The 16069-nt window shown below is 37.3% G+C and overlaps 1 protein-coding gene across 2 annotated transcripts; it reads right to left on the bottom strand.

Moving 5' to 3' along the window:
• Positions 1–4806: 4806 nt before the first annotated feature.
• Positions 4807–8586, bottom strand: LOC149211125 (GDP-mannose 3,5-epimerase 2-like). Of its 2 annotated transcripts, none has more exons than XM_089396921.1 (7): positions 8469–8586; positions 7135–7567; positions 6603–6696; positions 5897–6026; positions 5685–5817; positions 5369–5576; positions 4807–5255 (listed from the first exon to the last, which is right to left on the bottom strand). In XM_089396921.1, the coding sequence occupies exons 2-7, from the start codon at positions 7548–7550 to the stop codon at positions 5100–5102; spliced, it is 1137 nt and encodes a 378-aa protein (XP_089253047.1). In that variant the 5' UTR covers positions 7551–7567; positions 8469–8586; the 3' UTR covers positions 4807–5099. The 2 variants fall into 2 exon arrangements, with proteins under 2 accessions (XP_089253047.1, XP_089253046.1); XM_089396920.1 differs by having other exon boundaries at positions 8413–8568.
• Positions 8587–16069: the final 7483 nt, after the last annotated feature.

The raw sequence follows: 16069 nt of genomic DNA, 5'->3' as shown, positions 1-16069 counted from the left end.
TTTACTTTGTAGAGCCATCTCGACCCTACAACTGACCTGCCCTGAGGCCTAGGTACCACTTCCTAGACATCATTGATCATTATGGAACTGTATTCCTCCACCATAGCATCTACCCATACTTGATGCTGAACAGCCTCCTGAAAACTAGAGGGTTCTCCAACCTGAGCTACCAAGGCTTGGTATCTGTCTGGCTGTCTACGCTCCCTTTTCTCGTTCTTGGGCGCCCCGACAAAATCCTCTGCATCTCGTAGTATTTGTCGAAGTTCCCGGCTCGCTCTACCACTGGTAGTGGGTATATCTATCTGCTCCTCCTCTTCCTGAGGCTCCTTTGGAATTTTGTCTTTAGGAGAAATACTAGCGTTGGTTTCTGCTAGTTGAAGTGGCTGTACCAACGGATCATCCTTTGACTGCTCTTCGGAAGGCATTTCTCGGGATTTTCTGAAGGCTCTGTCCTCCATGAACTTCACATCCCGTCGGATTACGATCTTCTTATTTCCCGAAAGATAGATTCTATATGCCTTAGCATTCTCGCTATATCCTTTCTCTGCAGTTTGATCCAATTTCTTCCTCTTCTCTTTGGGTACATGGCAATATGCTAAACTCCCAAATATCTTGAAATGACTCACGTCAGGCTTCTTATCGGTGAAGACACTCTTCGGAGTAATCTTACCTAATGCCCCGTGAGGAGTCTTGTTCTGGATATACACTGTCGTGTTGCATGCTTCTGCACATAGAAACTTGAGTATATCTTGATCATACAACATTGCCTTGGTTGCTTCAACAATAGTCCGGTTCTTCCTTTCTGCTATTCCATTCTGCTCCAGATTATAGGGGGTTGTTCACTCTCTTCTGATACCTTCCCTTGTGCAAAAATCATTGAAGTCCTTGTCGATGTATTCTCCACCATTGGCTAAACGCAATATCTTTATTTTCTTTCCTGTCAGATTCTCAACTAGAGCCTTGAACTCTTTGAATCGACTAAAAACCTCATCCTTGGTTTTCAGAAAGTAGATCCAAGTCTTTCTGGAATGGTCATCAATGAAGGTGACGAAATATTCGGCCCCACTAAGAGCTTTTGTGGACATGGATCCGCAGATATCTGAGTGTATCAATCCCAGAACACTCTTAGCCCTATTGTTTCTTCTGGAAAATGCTGCCTTAACGTACTTGCCTAGTGCGCATCCTCTGCATACATCATCTCGTTCGGTACTTAATTTTGGAACTCTCGATACTGTTTTCCCGAGACTTCTTAGAGCCCCATGGTGTAAGTGTCCCATCCTCCTGTTCCATAGTTCATTGAAATCTTTATCGCCACTGTTGCCTATCAGTGCCATTGGAGATTCTAACTGTAATCTATACAGCTTGTTACTTCTGATTCCAATCTCGGCATTCTTTTTCCAACTCAGGTGTTTGACATATACTTTCTCCTTAATGAAGAAAACGTTAAAGCCCTTGTTTTGAAGCTGAGATACAGAGAGTAAGTTCATCCCCAATCCTGGCACATGCAGCACATTGGTTGCTCGAAGCCGATCCCCTGCTTCTGTTTGAAAGACTACAGTGCCTCTTCCTACGGGGGTACACTTTGCCTTATTTCCCATGGTGATCTGAAAATTCATCATTTCTTTCTGATAATTCAAAAAACATTCTCGTATTCCTATCATATGCCAGGAAGCTCCACTATCTATCTCCACTATCTATATACCAAAACTCAGAGGAGGCAGAACTTGCTAGGCAAGCAACTTCTTCTTCCAGTCTGGAAGCTAACATAAAGTAATCGTGATCCATGTTCTTCGTGCTCTCTTCTTTCTCTGGGGATCTGTGTGAGTCCCTCTGAGTTGATGTCTCGGCATCATACTCCTGACTCATAGCAGATTCTTCTATCCTGTTGCCCGATCTCTGCTTTGATACCATGTGAAAATTTCTAATACGAAATTCTACTGCAGCAACCGATTTATTTCACCTACTTATTTCTCACAATAAGTTATTTATGAAAAACCCTTTAGTAAATATTAAAATAAATTCTACTGCAGTTATCACATAATTACATAGAGAAAATAACAATGATATACAAGCACAAGAATCACATCAACACAATTGTTTTTGGACAATTGTCCCCGGAAAAACCCAATGTGGGAAAATTGGGGCAGCAGATGAAGGTTTTATTAATCTTAAGCAACAATCGCTTTACAAGGAATGATTTTACAGAGAAATTGAGACACTACTGAGAGAAAACACCCCAGACAAAGTTTCTCCTCTTCTTGGAGAAGTTCTGACACCTTGGAGACCCTTCACCCACTTCTGCATCACTTCTGTGTCCCTCTGCATCAGGATTGCGTCTCCAATGGTGCTGTCTGCCTGCTCTTCCCTTTGCGCTGTCTCTCGAATGCCTGCGTCACCTTCTCCTTAGTCACTAACTGCTGCTAATGCCCTTCTCTTCCTCCACCTTGCAACTCTCCCTCTGAAATCGAACTCCTCCTTGAGAATCGATTTCCCTCGGGGTACTGAGTATTTGCTTGGTGTATCTCCAAATGAATCTCAAATCTTCTTTTATACTTTTCTTGTTGATGAATCAACGGCTGAGATTAAGTCTCTAATCAACAACTAAGATTAAAACAGACTTGATCCTCGTCTCTTATAAGCTTCTCCCCCGTATCTTTATTAATGCCCATTAATATTTTTATTTTCCTAAGTTTAGACTTAGGAACCCATTAAAAATATTAATTATTTTAATAAATTCTCATCCGGGTGGAATTTCTCCAAACGATTTCTGGGTCTTGGAGATCTCATGTGTTCTAGCCCCTCCACAAAATTTGAGAGCTAAAGCACATCCGATGCTACACAAAATCAACATTACATACCATATTTTTATGTACTTTATTGACTCAAAACATATATACTTACCTCTTTCATCTTATTTTGACACCCACCATGTCAAATACTCTCATCCTTTCATTCTTCCCATTGTATTTTGTAGCATATCATAATATTGTCAATGTCTTATATTTTGATTATGTTTGGGCATTTTTTGTTAGGATGTTAGAGTGGTGGGCATAGGCTTACCACATCCTATATTGACAACTTCTGATATTTTGATTATGTTTGGGCAATTTTTGTTAGGATTTTAGAGCGCTGCACATAAGCTTACCACACCCTTTATCTGCGTTTTATCCTCTTCATTATTGTGAGTGTTTCATTTTGTTTTAATGCATCGTAGTATTGCTAATTTCTGAAATTTTAAGAATGTTTGAGCGTTTTTGTCTAGTACGTTAAAGTGACGCACTAGGTACATCCTTGATCTTTCCAACGCAGCTCGTGGTAGATGTTAAATGTTTCCCTTCTTGATGAATTGGAAATATAGCAATCAATTGAAGCACTTGCTAAAGAGATGTATTCATGTACATGGGTTAAAGTGAATTATATAATACGAGAAAAACAGTATTAGTGTAACATTTTATTTATCATTTTTTATAGTCATTTATACTAGCTCAGCCATATAAATTAAATGACTGGAAAACACTGATAGGTATTAGTCCATAGTAAGCATCAAGAAACTTATCTCATAATACATCTCACATTGCCAAAATTGTATTAAATGAGAAAAATAAAAAAATAAAAAAATTGTAAAAGTTAACTAAATCATTTTTTATAGTCATTTAGACCAATGTTTTAAAACTCCGACTCCGACACCGACTCGGCCGAGGGTCGACTCCGACTCAGTATCGACTCGGCCGGCTCGATTTCAATGATTCGATCGTTGTAAAAAATACATTAAATATTTATTTTTATATAAAAAAACATAATTTTAAAGATTTTCATTCATGTTTCCAAACACACAATATTAGAATATAGATGGAAGACAACATATGATCAAAGTAAGCTCATGAATATATCCATTATATCAAAATGGCACGCAGTGCACTGTCCAATAGTATGAACCACCGGTTTCTAGCTTTGCTCGTCTCTTTGTCTAACTCATCACTGTAGTGCTTGAATAGCAACAAATGCTTGCCTAGATCTCCAACACTTCAACCATGCCACTAAGACATCAGTCCTTTTTCTTAAACTTGTCATTAGTCCATTTTAGTGCCTTCCAGACATATCTTTAGACAGAATTATTATGAAGCTTCTTTTAGGGTGCTTGATGAGACTCCTTGGCCTTAGTCATAGAGGCTACAAATAAAACAGGTTTATGCTAAGGACTTCTCCTTGTAAACAATATATGCTCCAATGATTTTGCCTTCTAAAACATCAATCAAATTACAAAAAGGATTATACACCAAAAATTGTATTGACTATGATATTTTGGGTTTTCTAAAGTCATTTACTCGACCTTCTATCATTAGTCCCAAGGCCTTCTATCTTCCTGAGATTTATCCTGAAGTATTTTTGTCTGTTGAGATTTGGTGTCAGCAATTAATAAAAAAATCGCAGTTTTTTTGGTTCCTGGGCCGTTGTACGTAACCCGGCCAGGTTGATATGGACTCTGCCGAGCCGGCCGTTTTTTAAAACACTGATTTAGACTAGCTCAGCCATATAAATTAAATGACTGGAAAATACTGATAGGTATTAGTCCATAGTAAGCATCAAGAAACTTGTCTCATAATACATTCCACATTGCCAAAATTTTATTAAATGAGAAAAATTAAAAATTAAAAAAAATCTTAAAAGTTAACTAAATTATAACTTTATTTTAAGTTATTATTATATTATTAATTATAAAAATGAATTAATATATGAGTTAAACATATATACATTTTAAAAAACATGGTAAAGCAGTAATTAGCAATAAAAGTCCAACGTCATGAATAAAAATTGAATCTGACACTTGTAAACATGTCATTTTTTTTCAAATTGAATTGTAAAGTAAAAATGACGTAAGTACCTTTCAGATAAATCTCAACCTTCTATTTTGACTACTACTGACAATATTATGTGGAAGTTAAATTCCTACCATCCATCTAATAATTAAATTAAAATTCTCAAAGCCCTGATAATAGCAGAAAAAGTAATTTTGGCCTCCATCTGCTAACCATCTCACAAGCATTTATGAAAACTGACTTATCATTTATTCCCTTAACCAGAGATCTAGGTTCTGGTTTTCATTCCTTTCCATCAGCAGCACGAAGTGAACCAAGTTGAACAGGGGCTTGCGTGCCAACCACCTTGGAAGACCCATAGATGGAGAGATCAATTCCCTGAGCCTTTTCCTTCTCAATTTGTTCCTTGATCCAGAAATAAGTAATTCTCAAACCATCCTGCCAAAACCATAAGTAAACAAATGTGACTCTGCATCTTTCCTTCAATGCACAGGTGCCAATGCATTGCATGGAGTTTTACAATCTGAAAAATCTAATACCAAGAACTTTACCTTCAACTTCATGGTTGGTGCCCAGCCTAGCTTTTCCTTAATCAATGTATTGTCAGAATTCCGACCGCGTACACCCTCTGGCCCAGGAATGTGATGTATCGGCAACTTTTTATTCTCAAAGCTTGACACCATTTCAGCCATCTCGTTCATGCTGACCATTTCATCACTGCCAATATTCACTGGCTCTCTAAAGTCTGACTTAGTCAACCTGGCATATCAACATAAAGATTTCTTAGAAAACAAGATGAATCTGAATAAACAGGTTGCAAGAATTAGGTTCAAACTGTATTTGAAAAGCCATTCTAAGCTTTGGTACCTTAAGACACCCTCCACACATTCATCAATGAATGTAAAGGATCGTGTTTGCTCACCATCTCCCCACATTTCAAACCTATCAATAGATGTGATTGTCTTCCTACAAAAGGCAGCAGGAGCCTTCTCACGTCCACCTGCAGTGGCAAATGAGTTTATCAACAAAGGGAACATAAATATGAGCATCCTAAAATCATTACGATTTTCATGACTTACCCTTCCATGTGCCAAAAGGACCATAAATGTTGTGGAAACGCCCTATCCGGCATTCTATACCAAAGTCCTTGGTGTAGTGTTTGCACAATTCTTCTGTGGCAAGCTTTTCCAAGCCATATGCATCTTGAGGCTACAGAACAATTAAATCATTAGTCAGTAGACAGTTCAAGTGAGAATGAGCTATAACAGCTTAATCCTGCATAACACAACTCTTCCAGCTGGGGAGGCAGGCTGGATCTAACAATTTTAGGATAGTAATCACAAGCTAGTAACTAACAAATCAGTTCCTATGATAAACCAGGTCCTATGGAGTTACATCACTTCTCCAAGTTACAAAGGCCCCGATATATCTAGAGTGTACCACTGGCAAATCAGAGTGTCCTACTTCAGAGGTGTACTCTTACAGTGTACCACTGGCAAATCAGAGTGTCCTACTTCAGAGGTGTACTCTTACAGTAACCTTGTGAATTTTCAATTAGTTAAACATTCAAAAGTAACCTTGAAGTCAGTCAGGACTACCATAAACGCTTCTCATCAAACATCCAGCCTCTTCCTAAACAAATTTCAGTACTCAGCGCCTACATTTCCAGCCTCTTCCTAAACAAATCTGAGTATCAGCTCTTACATTGCCATTTGACCCAAAATGCTATGTGAGATAGCACCGAATAGGATTACCAGAGTTTTAAAGAAATATATGGCTACATACCTCTGCTGGCCAAGCATCAGACTCCTTCAAGCTTACATTGGTCTCCAATTGTTTGAATTCGGGATAAATGCATGCACTAGAAGCATAGAAAAGCCTGCAGAGAAACAAATAGATTATAACAAAATATGCCATGTCGAGTGACCGAACAAACTGTGATCATGAGAGTAAAATGGCCATTTTTTTTGAGCAAATAATTTGATGTTCTGTCGGACTAAAATATATTATCTGCACCACCGATCACATGGGAATTTCAAGTTTCAATAATAAGATCTATAGTTAGTACTTGTATAAACTAGGTTAGATCTATTTTAACCTCAGATCTGTGGAAGCATTAAAAGGGATTAAATTCCTCAAGTGTACAAGGTCTTGTAGTCTAGAATAGTGCTTTTGCACTTCTAAGAAGTGACTGGGTGCTTGATAGAGACAAGGTTAAAATATATCTAGGTTGGCATAATCATGAGCAAGAAGAGGAGCATACATCAACCAGAAATGAAATGGAAATCCAAAGTGCAGAAACAAACCAAGGTCTCACCTTTTAACACCATTGATTCGCCCAGCTTCAAGCATGTTGAAACTGATCATGGTGTTGTTGTACATGATAACAGAGTGATTAGACTGTATGAATCCCATACCACCCATGTCTGCGGCCAAGTTGAAAACATGGTCGACTCCTTTCGTAACAGCCAAGCAATTGTCCATAACTCTCAGATCGACGAGATGGAATTCATTGCAGAACATATCCTCAGTCATGTGCTCGTTCTTCTTCCAATCAGAGGCAATAATGTAGTGCCCTTCAGATTTCAATCTCCGGGCAATATGGGAGGCAATGAACCCACCAGCTCCAGTGATGGAAATTTTCAATTTTTCACTTGGCCAGTATAGCTCTCTATCCAGATTCTCATAGGTGTATTCTCCATAGGTCATTCCATCAGCTCCAATGCTTCCCATGGTGCTCAGTGAAAAGTCTGCAATAACACATCCAGAGTAAGATATCATTCCGTGTTGGAAATACTCGAAAATAAATGGCAGCCAAGCAGAAAAGCATATTAGGAATGACCAAGAAAGCAGTTGGATTCATAGCCCACAATGCAAAAGTAGATCAGAACTACTGAAATTCAAGGGGGTTCTTGGTCTAAAATGGAGAAAACACACTCCTGAAGGGGCAACTATGGCTCAAACCTAATAAATTTCGGAGAAATCCACCTCTGTAAATAAATAAATAAATAATATAAAAAATTGCAAATACTCAAATCCATCGTGCAATGGGCATAAACTGATAAAATTCAGAGAAACACGTTCCAAAGAATGAAGAAGACAATGATCAAATCCTGGTAGAACTCATAAAATACAGAGAAAAGAACACAAGTTCATTGTTCCATGGGCAGCGACAGCCTAAACCTCATAGAATTTAGAGAACCCTACTTCTAGACTCATGAAAGATTCACCTGAGCCAACAACCCAGAACACAGAAAGCAGCTTTAAAATTTGGAAAACCTGAAATAAAACTGCACAAAAGAGCCCTCCAACAAAAACATGAAATAATTTCAACACCAATTACGCTGTAAAGAACTCCATCATTGACTGTTAAAAGCTTGATTATTAAATGACAAAATACACTGCTGAAGGTTTAATGATCGGCTACCATAAACTTCTATACTCAAAAGAGTCACAGACACTGCCAACAACTTCCTGCTTGATTATTGAAAACATCAAGATCAAACCAAAAAAAGCACTGCAAAAAACTTTCATGATTAACTATTATGAGCAGCAAAAGACGGAATTTGAAAAACTCAAACAGAGGAGGACACACCTTGATGCAAAAGGCTCTCTTAAGCTTCTTACAATGGAAGATGAGTTAATGCTCACCTCAAATCTATGAACTCGCACCTCTACTTCATAACAATACACCCATTAATATAGGAATTTCAATGCTGATCTGTCGTAAAATATTTGGACGACCCCGATTCTTTCGGTTCTATCTTCCGCCCTATGAAGAAGTACATTACGGAACACGTTTCACGTTTCTAGCATTAAAAGAATTAAAACTGGTTAAAATTTTGTAAAAAAGCGATGGCAAGAATAGCAGGTAATTAGATCTATTAAAAGGTTTGCAGGTAATTAGATCTATTAAAAGGTTTGCTGGTGTTTTAAAAGTATAGTATTTTATGATTTTCAAAATTGGGAAGAATAATTTTATTTTATTATATATATATTTTTTGGGTCTAAATTTATATTTAGAACATTCCCTAATTATAATATGTAATTATTTTTGAAATAAAAATTATATACTATTTTTTGATTTAATATAATAATTAACAAATCATATTTAATAAAATAAGATTTAAAACATTACACCATAAATCTCAGTCCAACTATCCGTGAGCCAAAAAAATAAAAAAATATTATTAAAACCCTGAGAACAATTTATAAACTTATAAAGGATCTCTAATCATGCAGATCATGTGGTAAGTTCATTAAAATATTTTGTTAATATTTTTAACAACATAACATGCACAGTGTCATGTCAACTTGTTATATCAAATTTAAGGGTTGAACAGTAGGGAACATTCACATGGGGAAGGACAATTTACATGTGATATATTCCTTAATAAACTCAAGATGATAAAGTGAACTTTATAATATAACAATTTACATGTGATATGTTCAGTAATAAACTCAAGATGAGAAAGTGGACTTTATAATCTAATATTCCTATGGAATCCTGTCAATATTTCCTTGATTCCTCTTACAAGAAACCTCTATTTTATTCATAATTGTTGTACTTTTACCCTGCTCTATCGTGAGTACTTTTTACCTTTGTACATTATACAAGAGTATATTGTTTATTTACCTTATATATTATATATTTTTTCCAATATCAACCATATTAACTTTAACTTTAACCCTGTATTTATAAGTTAAAAAATTACCATAAAATAATATTGCATCATTGCTAAAAATCCTATAACTTTTTACTCTATATATTATAAATTTTCTTATACAAGTCATAAATTTACTATAAAATAATATATCGTTGGAATGATTAGGTTAGCAATTTCAACCATATTTACTTTAACTTTAACATTGTTATATGTCAAAATTTATCATAAAATAATATTTAATCATGATATTAACTCTAATTTCGTATTTATAAGTCAAAAAGTTACCATAAAATAATATTTCATCATAATGATTGCGTTGCTAGTTTCAACAATATTAACTTTACCAATGCACTCTCCTTTCAAAAGTATTAATTTCCTTGTTTGATAACTAGTCACATGACGATAACATGAGATGTGGGGCACACAAATTTAATAAATGTTGAAAATCACATGAAAGAATTAAAATAAGTATTTTATGATGCTAATTAATAAATAAAGTAGAAAAATTGAATATATATGTTTTTTTTTTTTTAATTTTTGGATGACATTCCATTGTAGAGATGTAGATGTTTATTGGGCTGAGTGTTTGTTAGGACAAAGGGTCATAACTTGGAAAGGAGCATAACTTGGAAAGGAGAGGAGCATAGATCAAAAGGATTATTTGGCAAATGAGTGCTAGATGGAAGCAAAATTGAAGGAGCTTATTGACTACAACCTGAGCCCCCCCACATGGAAGGATTAATTGACAACAATCGGAAGATCATTGTGATTATTGAATTGAGACTTTTGTGATCCATAACAGTTTATAGAAAAGCTTTCGGCGATAATCACATCTAAAGACATTTGTCGATGCGTTTCGAACCAGCTAGTGTGGTTCATCATTAGGACAAGATGAAGAACCAGATCATAGCAACAAAACGCCAGATCTGGCATCATCTTCGAAACCTGTAAGCGTGTATAGAAGGGCCATGACGAAAAAGGTTCATCATTTTGAACGAGCACGCTTGCACGTTTTGAAGATGAAGTCACATCTGGCATTTTGTTTCTATGATATGGTTCTTGCTGGTTCGAAACTCGTCGACAAATAACTTTGGATGTGATTATTGCCGAAACCTTTTCTATAAACTGTTATGGATCACAAAAGTCTCAATTCAATAATTATATCCCTGCACGGAAGGGCCACTATGAATAAGGTTCATCATTTTGAACGGGCACGCTTGTAGGTTTCGAAGATGAAGTCAGATCTGGTGTTTTGTTGCTATGATTTGGTTCTTCATCTTGTCTTGACGATGAACCACACTTGCTGGTTCAAAACTCGTTGACAAATGACTTTGGATGTGATTATCGCCGAAAGCTTTTCTATAAACTGTTATGTATCACCGAAGTGTGAATTCAATTATTATGTCCCTGCACGGAAGGGCCACTGTGAATAAGGTTCATCATTTTAAATGGGCGTGCTTGCAGGTTTCGAAGATGAAGTCAGATTTGGCGTTTTGTTGCTATGATCTAGTTCTTCATCTTGTCCTGACGATGAACCACACTTGCTGGTTCGAAACGCATCGACAAATGACTTTGGATGTGATTATCACCAAAAGCTTTTCTATAAACTGTTATGGATCACAAAATTCTCAATTCAATAATTATATCCCTGCACGGAAGGGCCATTGCGAATAAGGTTCATCATTTTGAAAGTGCAAGCTTGCAGGTTTCAAAGATGAAGTCAGATCTGGCGTTTTGTTGCTATGATCTGGTTCTTCATCTTGTCCTGGCGATGAACCACACTTGCTGGTTCGAAACGCGTCGACAAATGACTTTGGATGTGATTATCACTGAAAGGTTTTCTATAAACTGTTATGGATCACAGAAGTCTCAATCCAATAATTATATCCCTACATGGAAGGGCTACTAAGAATAAGGTTCATCATTTTGAATGGGCACGCTTGCAGGTTTCAAAGATGAATTCAAACCTGATGTTTTATTACTATGATATGGTTCTTCATCTTGTCCTGACGATGAACCACACTTGCTGGTTAAAAGCACGTCGACAAATGACTTTGGATGTGATTATTGCTGAAAGCTTTTCTATAAACTGTTATGGATCACCGAAGTCTCAATTTAATAATTATATCCCTGCACAGAAGGGCCACTCTAAATAAGGTTCATCATTTTGAATGGACACGCTTGCAGGTTTTGAAGTTGAAGTCATATATGGCGTTTTGTTGCTATGATTTGGTTCTTCATCTTGTCCTGACGATGAAACACACTTGCTGGTTCGAAATGCATCGACAAATGACTTTGGATGTGATTATCGCTGAAAGCTTTTCCATAAATTGTTATGGATCACAGAAGTCACAATTCAATAATTATATCCCTGCACGGAAGGGCCACTGCGAATAAGGTTCATCATTTTGAACGGGCGCGCTTGCAGATTTCGAAGATGAAGTTAGATGTGGTGTTTTGTTGCTATGATCTGGTTCTTCATCTTATCCCGACAATGAACCACACTTGTTGGTTCGAAACGCGTCGACAAATGACTTTGGATGTGATTATTGCCGAAACCTTTTCTATAAACTTTTATGGATCACTGAAGTCTCAATTCAATAATTATATCCCTTCACAGAAGGGCCACTACGAATAAGGTTCATCATTTTGAATGACAATCTTGCAGATTTCGAAGACGAAATCACATCTGGGGTTTTGTTGCTATGATCTAGTTCTTCATCTTGTCCTGACGATGAATCACACTTGCTGGTTCGAAATGCATCGACAAATGAATTTGGATGTGATTATCACCGAAAGCTTTTCTATAAATTGTTATGGATTACAGAAGTCTCAATTCAATAATTATATCCCTACACGGAAGGGCCACTATGAATAAGGTTCATCATTTTTAACGGGCACGCTTGCAGGTTTCGAAGATGATGTCAGACCTAGCATTTTGTTGCTATTATCTGGTTCTTCATCTTGTCCTAACGATGAACCACACTTACTAGTTCGAAATGCATTGACAAATGACTTTGGATGTCATTATCGCCGAAAGCTTTTCTATAAACTGTTATGGATCACAGAAGTCTCAATTAATAATTATATACCTACACGGAAGGGCCACTGTGAATAAGGTTAATCATTTTGAACGAGAATACTTGCAGGTTTCGAAGACGAAGTTAGATATGGCATTTTGTTGCTATGATCTAGTTCTTCATCTTCTCCTGACGATGAACCTCACTTGCAGGTTCGAAACAGATCTACAAATGAATTTGGATGTTATTATCTCCGAAAGGTTTTCTATAAACTGTTATGGATCACAGAAGTCTCAATTCAATAATTATATCCCTGCATGGAAGGGCCCCTGCGAATAAGGTTCATCATTTTGAACGGGCACGCTTGTAGGTTTCGAAGATGAAGTCAGATCTGGCGTTTTTGTTTCTATGATCTGGTTCTTCATATTGTCCTGACTATGAACCACAGTTGCTGGTTCGAAATGCGTCGACAATTAACTTTGGATGTGATTATCGCCAAAAGCTTTTCTATAAACTGTTATGGATCACAGAAGTCTCAATTCAATAATTATATCCCTGCATGGAAGGGCCACATCGAATAAGGTTCATCATTTGGACGGGCACGCTTGCAAGTTTCGAAGATGAAGTAAGATCTGGAGTTTTGTTGCTATGATTTGGTTCTTCATCTTGTCCTAACGATGAACCACACTTGCTAGTTCGAAACACGTCGACAAATGACTTTGGATGTGATTATCGCCGAAAGCTTATCTATAAACTGTTACGGATCACAAAAGTCTCAATTCAATAATAATATCCCTGCACAGAAGGGCCACTATGATTAATGTTCATCATTTTGAACGGGCACGCTTGCAGGTTTCGAAAATGAAGTCAGACCTGGCGTTTTATTGCTATGATCTGGTTCTTCATCTTGTCCTTACGATGAACCACACTTGCTGGTTCGAAACGCGTCGACAAATGGCTTTGGATGTGACTATCACCGACAACATTTCTATAAACTGTTGTGGATCATAGAACTCTCAATTCAATAATTATATCCCTGCATTGAAGGGCCACTGTGAATAAGGTTCATCATTTTAAACGGGCACACTTGCAGGTTTCGAAGACAAAGTCAGATTTGGCGTTTTGTTGCTATGATCTGGTTCTTCATCTTATCCTGACGATGAACCACACTTGCTGGTTCGAAACGCATCGAAAAATGACTTTGGATGTGATTATCGTCGAAAGCTTTTCTATAGATTATTATGGATCACAGAAGTCTCAATTCAATAATTATATCCCTGCGCGGAAGGGCCACTGCGAATAAGATTCATCATTTTGAATGGGCACGCTTGTAGGTTTTGAAGATGAAGTCAGGTTTGGCATTTTGTTGCTATGCTCTGGTTCTTCCTCTTATCTTGACGATGAACCACACTTGTTGGTTCAAAACGCGTCGACAAATGACTTTGGATGTGATTATCGCCGAAACCTTTTTTATAAACTTTTATGGATCAGAGAAGTCTCAATTCAATAATTATATCCCTGCACGGAAGGGCCACTTCGAATAAGGTTCATCATTTTGAACGGGCACGCTTGCAGGTTTCGAAGATGAAGTCAAGTTTGGCATATCGTTGCTATGCTCTGGTTCTTCCTCTTGTCTTGACGATGAACCACACTTGCTAGTTCGAAACACGTCGACTAATGGCTTTGGATATGATTATCGCCGACAACATTTCTATAAATTGTTATGGATCACAGAAGTCTCAATTCAATAATTATATCCCTGCACGGAAGGGCCACTGCGAATAATGCTCATCATTTTGAACGGGCATGCTTGCAGGTTTCACAGATGAAGTCAGACCTGGCGTTTTGTTGCTATGATCTACTTCTTCATCTTGTTCTGACGATGAACCACACTTGCTGGTTCGAAACACGTTGACAAATGACTTTGGATGTGATTATTGCAGAAATATTTTCTATAGACTATTATGGATCACAGAAGTGTCATTTGAATAATTATATCCCTGCATGGAAGGGCCACTACGAATAAGGTTAATCATTTTGAACAGGCACGCTTGCAGGTTTTGAAGATGAAGTCAGATCTGATGTTTTGTTTCTATGATCTGGTTCTTCATCTTGTCCTAACGATGAACCACAATTGTTGGTTTGAAACACATTGACAAATGACTTTGGATGTGATTATCGCCTAAATATTTTCTATAAACTGTTATGGATCACAAAAGTCTCAATTCAATAATTATATCCCTGAATGGAAGGGCCATTGCGAATAAGGTTCATCATTTTGAATAGGCACGCTTGCATGTTTCGAAGATGAAGTCAGATCTGGCGTTTTGTTGCTATGATCTAGTTCTTCATCTGACTTGCTTGTTCGAAACATGTCGACAAATGACTTTGGATGTGATTATCGTCGAAAGCTTTGCTATAAACTGTTATGGATCACAAAAGTCTCAATTAAATAATTGTATCCTTGCACGGAAGGGCCACTGCGAATAAGGTTCATCACTTTGAATGGGCACACTTGCAGGCTTCAAAGATGAAGTCAGATATGGTGTTTTGTAGCTATGATCTGGTTCTTCATCTTGTCCTGACGATGAACCACACTTGCTGGTTTGAAACGCATCGACAAATGACTTTGGATGTGATTATCACTGAAAGCTTTTCTATAAACTGTTATGGAACACAAAAGTCTCAATTCAATAATTATATCCCTGCACGAAAGGGCCACTGCGAATAAGGTTCATCATTTGAACGGGCACTCTTGCAGGTTTCGAAAATGAAGTCAGACCTCGCATTTTATTACTATGATCTAGTTCTTCATCTTGTCCTAACGATGAACCACACTTGCTGGTTCGAAACACGTCGACAAATGGGTTTGGATGTGATTATCGCCGAACACTTTTCTATAAACTGTTATGGATCACAGAAGTCTCAATTCAATAATTATATCCCTACACGGAAGGGCCACTTCGAATAAGGTTCATCATTTTGAAAGGGCACGCTTGCAGGTTTCGAAGATGAAGTCAGATTTGGCATTTTTTTGTTATGATCCGGTTCTTCATCTTATCCTGACGATGAACCACACTTGCTGGTTTGTAATGCATCAACAAATGACTTTGGATGTGATTATTGGCGAAAGCTTTTCTATAGACTGTTATGGATCAAAAAAGTCTCAATTCAATAATTATATCCCTGCACGGAAGGGCCATTATGAATAAGGTTCATCATTTTGAATAGGCACGCTTACAGTTTTTGAAGATGAAGTCAGATCTGGCGTTTTCTTCCTATGATCTGGTTCTTCATCTTGTCCTGACGATGAACCACACTTGTTGGTTTGAAACACATTGACAAATGACTTTGGATGTGATTATCATCGAAAGCTTTTCTATAAACATTTATGGATCACAGAAGTCTCAATTCAATAATTATATCCCTGCACGGAAGGGCCACTGCGAATAAGGTTCATCATTTTGAAAAGGCATGCTTGCAGGTTTCGAAGATGAAGTCAGTTCTGACATTTTGTTTCCATGATCTGGTTCTTCATCTTGTACTGACGATGAACCACACTTGC

This window comes from Pinus tabuliformis, chromosome 1_2 (genome assembly GCF_031772625.1).
Source record: "Pinus tabuliformis cultivar Carrire ecotype Pingquan chromosome 1_2, CPIR1, whole genome shotgun sequence".
Lineage (NCBI taxonomy): Eukaryota > Viridiplantae > Streptophyta > Pinopsida > Pinales > Pinaceae > Pinus > Pinus tabuliformis.
This window is presented reverse-complemented; position numbering and strand designations above follow the sequence as displayed.

What these genes read in the sequence shown, in the direction of transcription:
- LOC149211125 (XM_089396921.1), bottom strand. Translation starts at nt 7,550, where the DNA reads ATGGGAAGCATTGGAGCTGATGGAATGACCTATGGAGAATACACCTAT. An exon ending in CTGATGCTTGGCCAGCAGAG is followed by an intron (nt 6,027 to 6,602) that starts GTATGTAGCCAT and finishes ATTGTTCTGTAG; the next exon opens with CCTCAAGATGCATATGGCTT. An exon ending in TCCTTTTGGCACATGGAAGG is followed by an intron (nt 5,818 to 5,896) that starts GTAAGTCATGAA and finishes TTGCCACTGCAG; the next exon opens with GTGGACGTGAGAAGGCTCCT.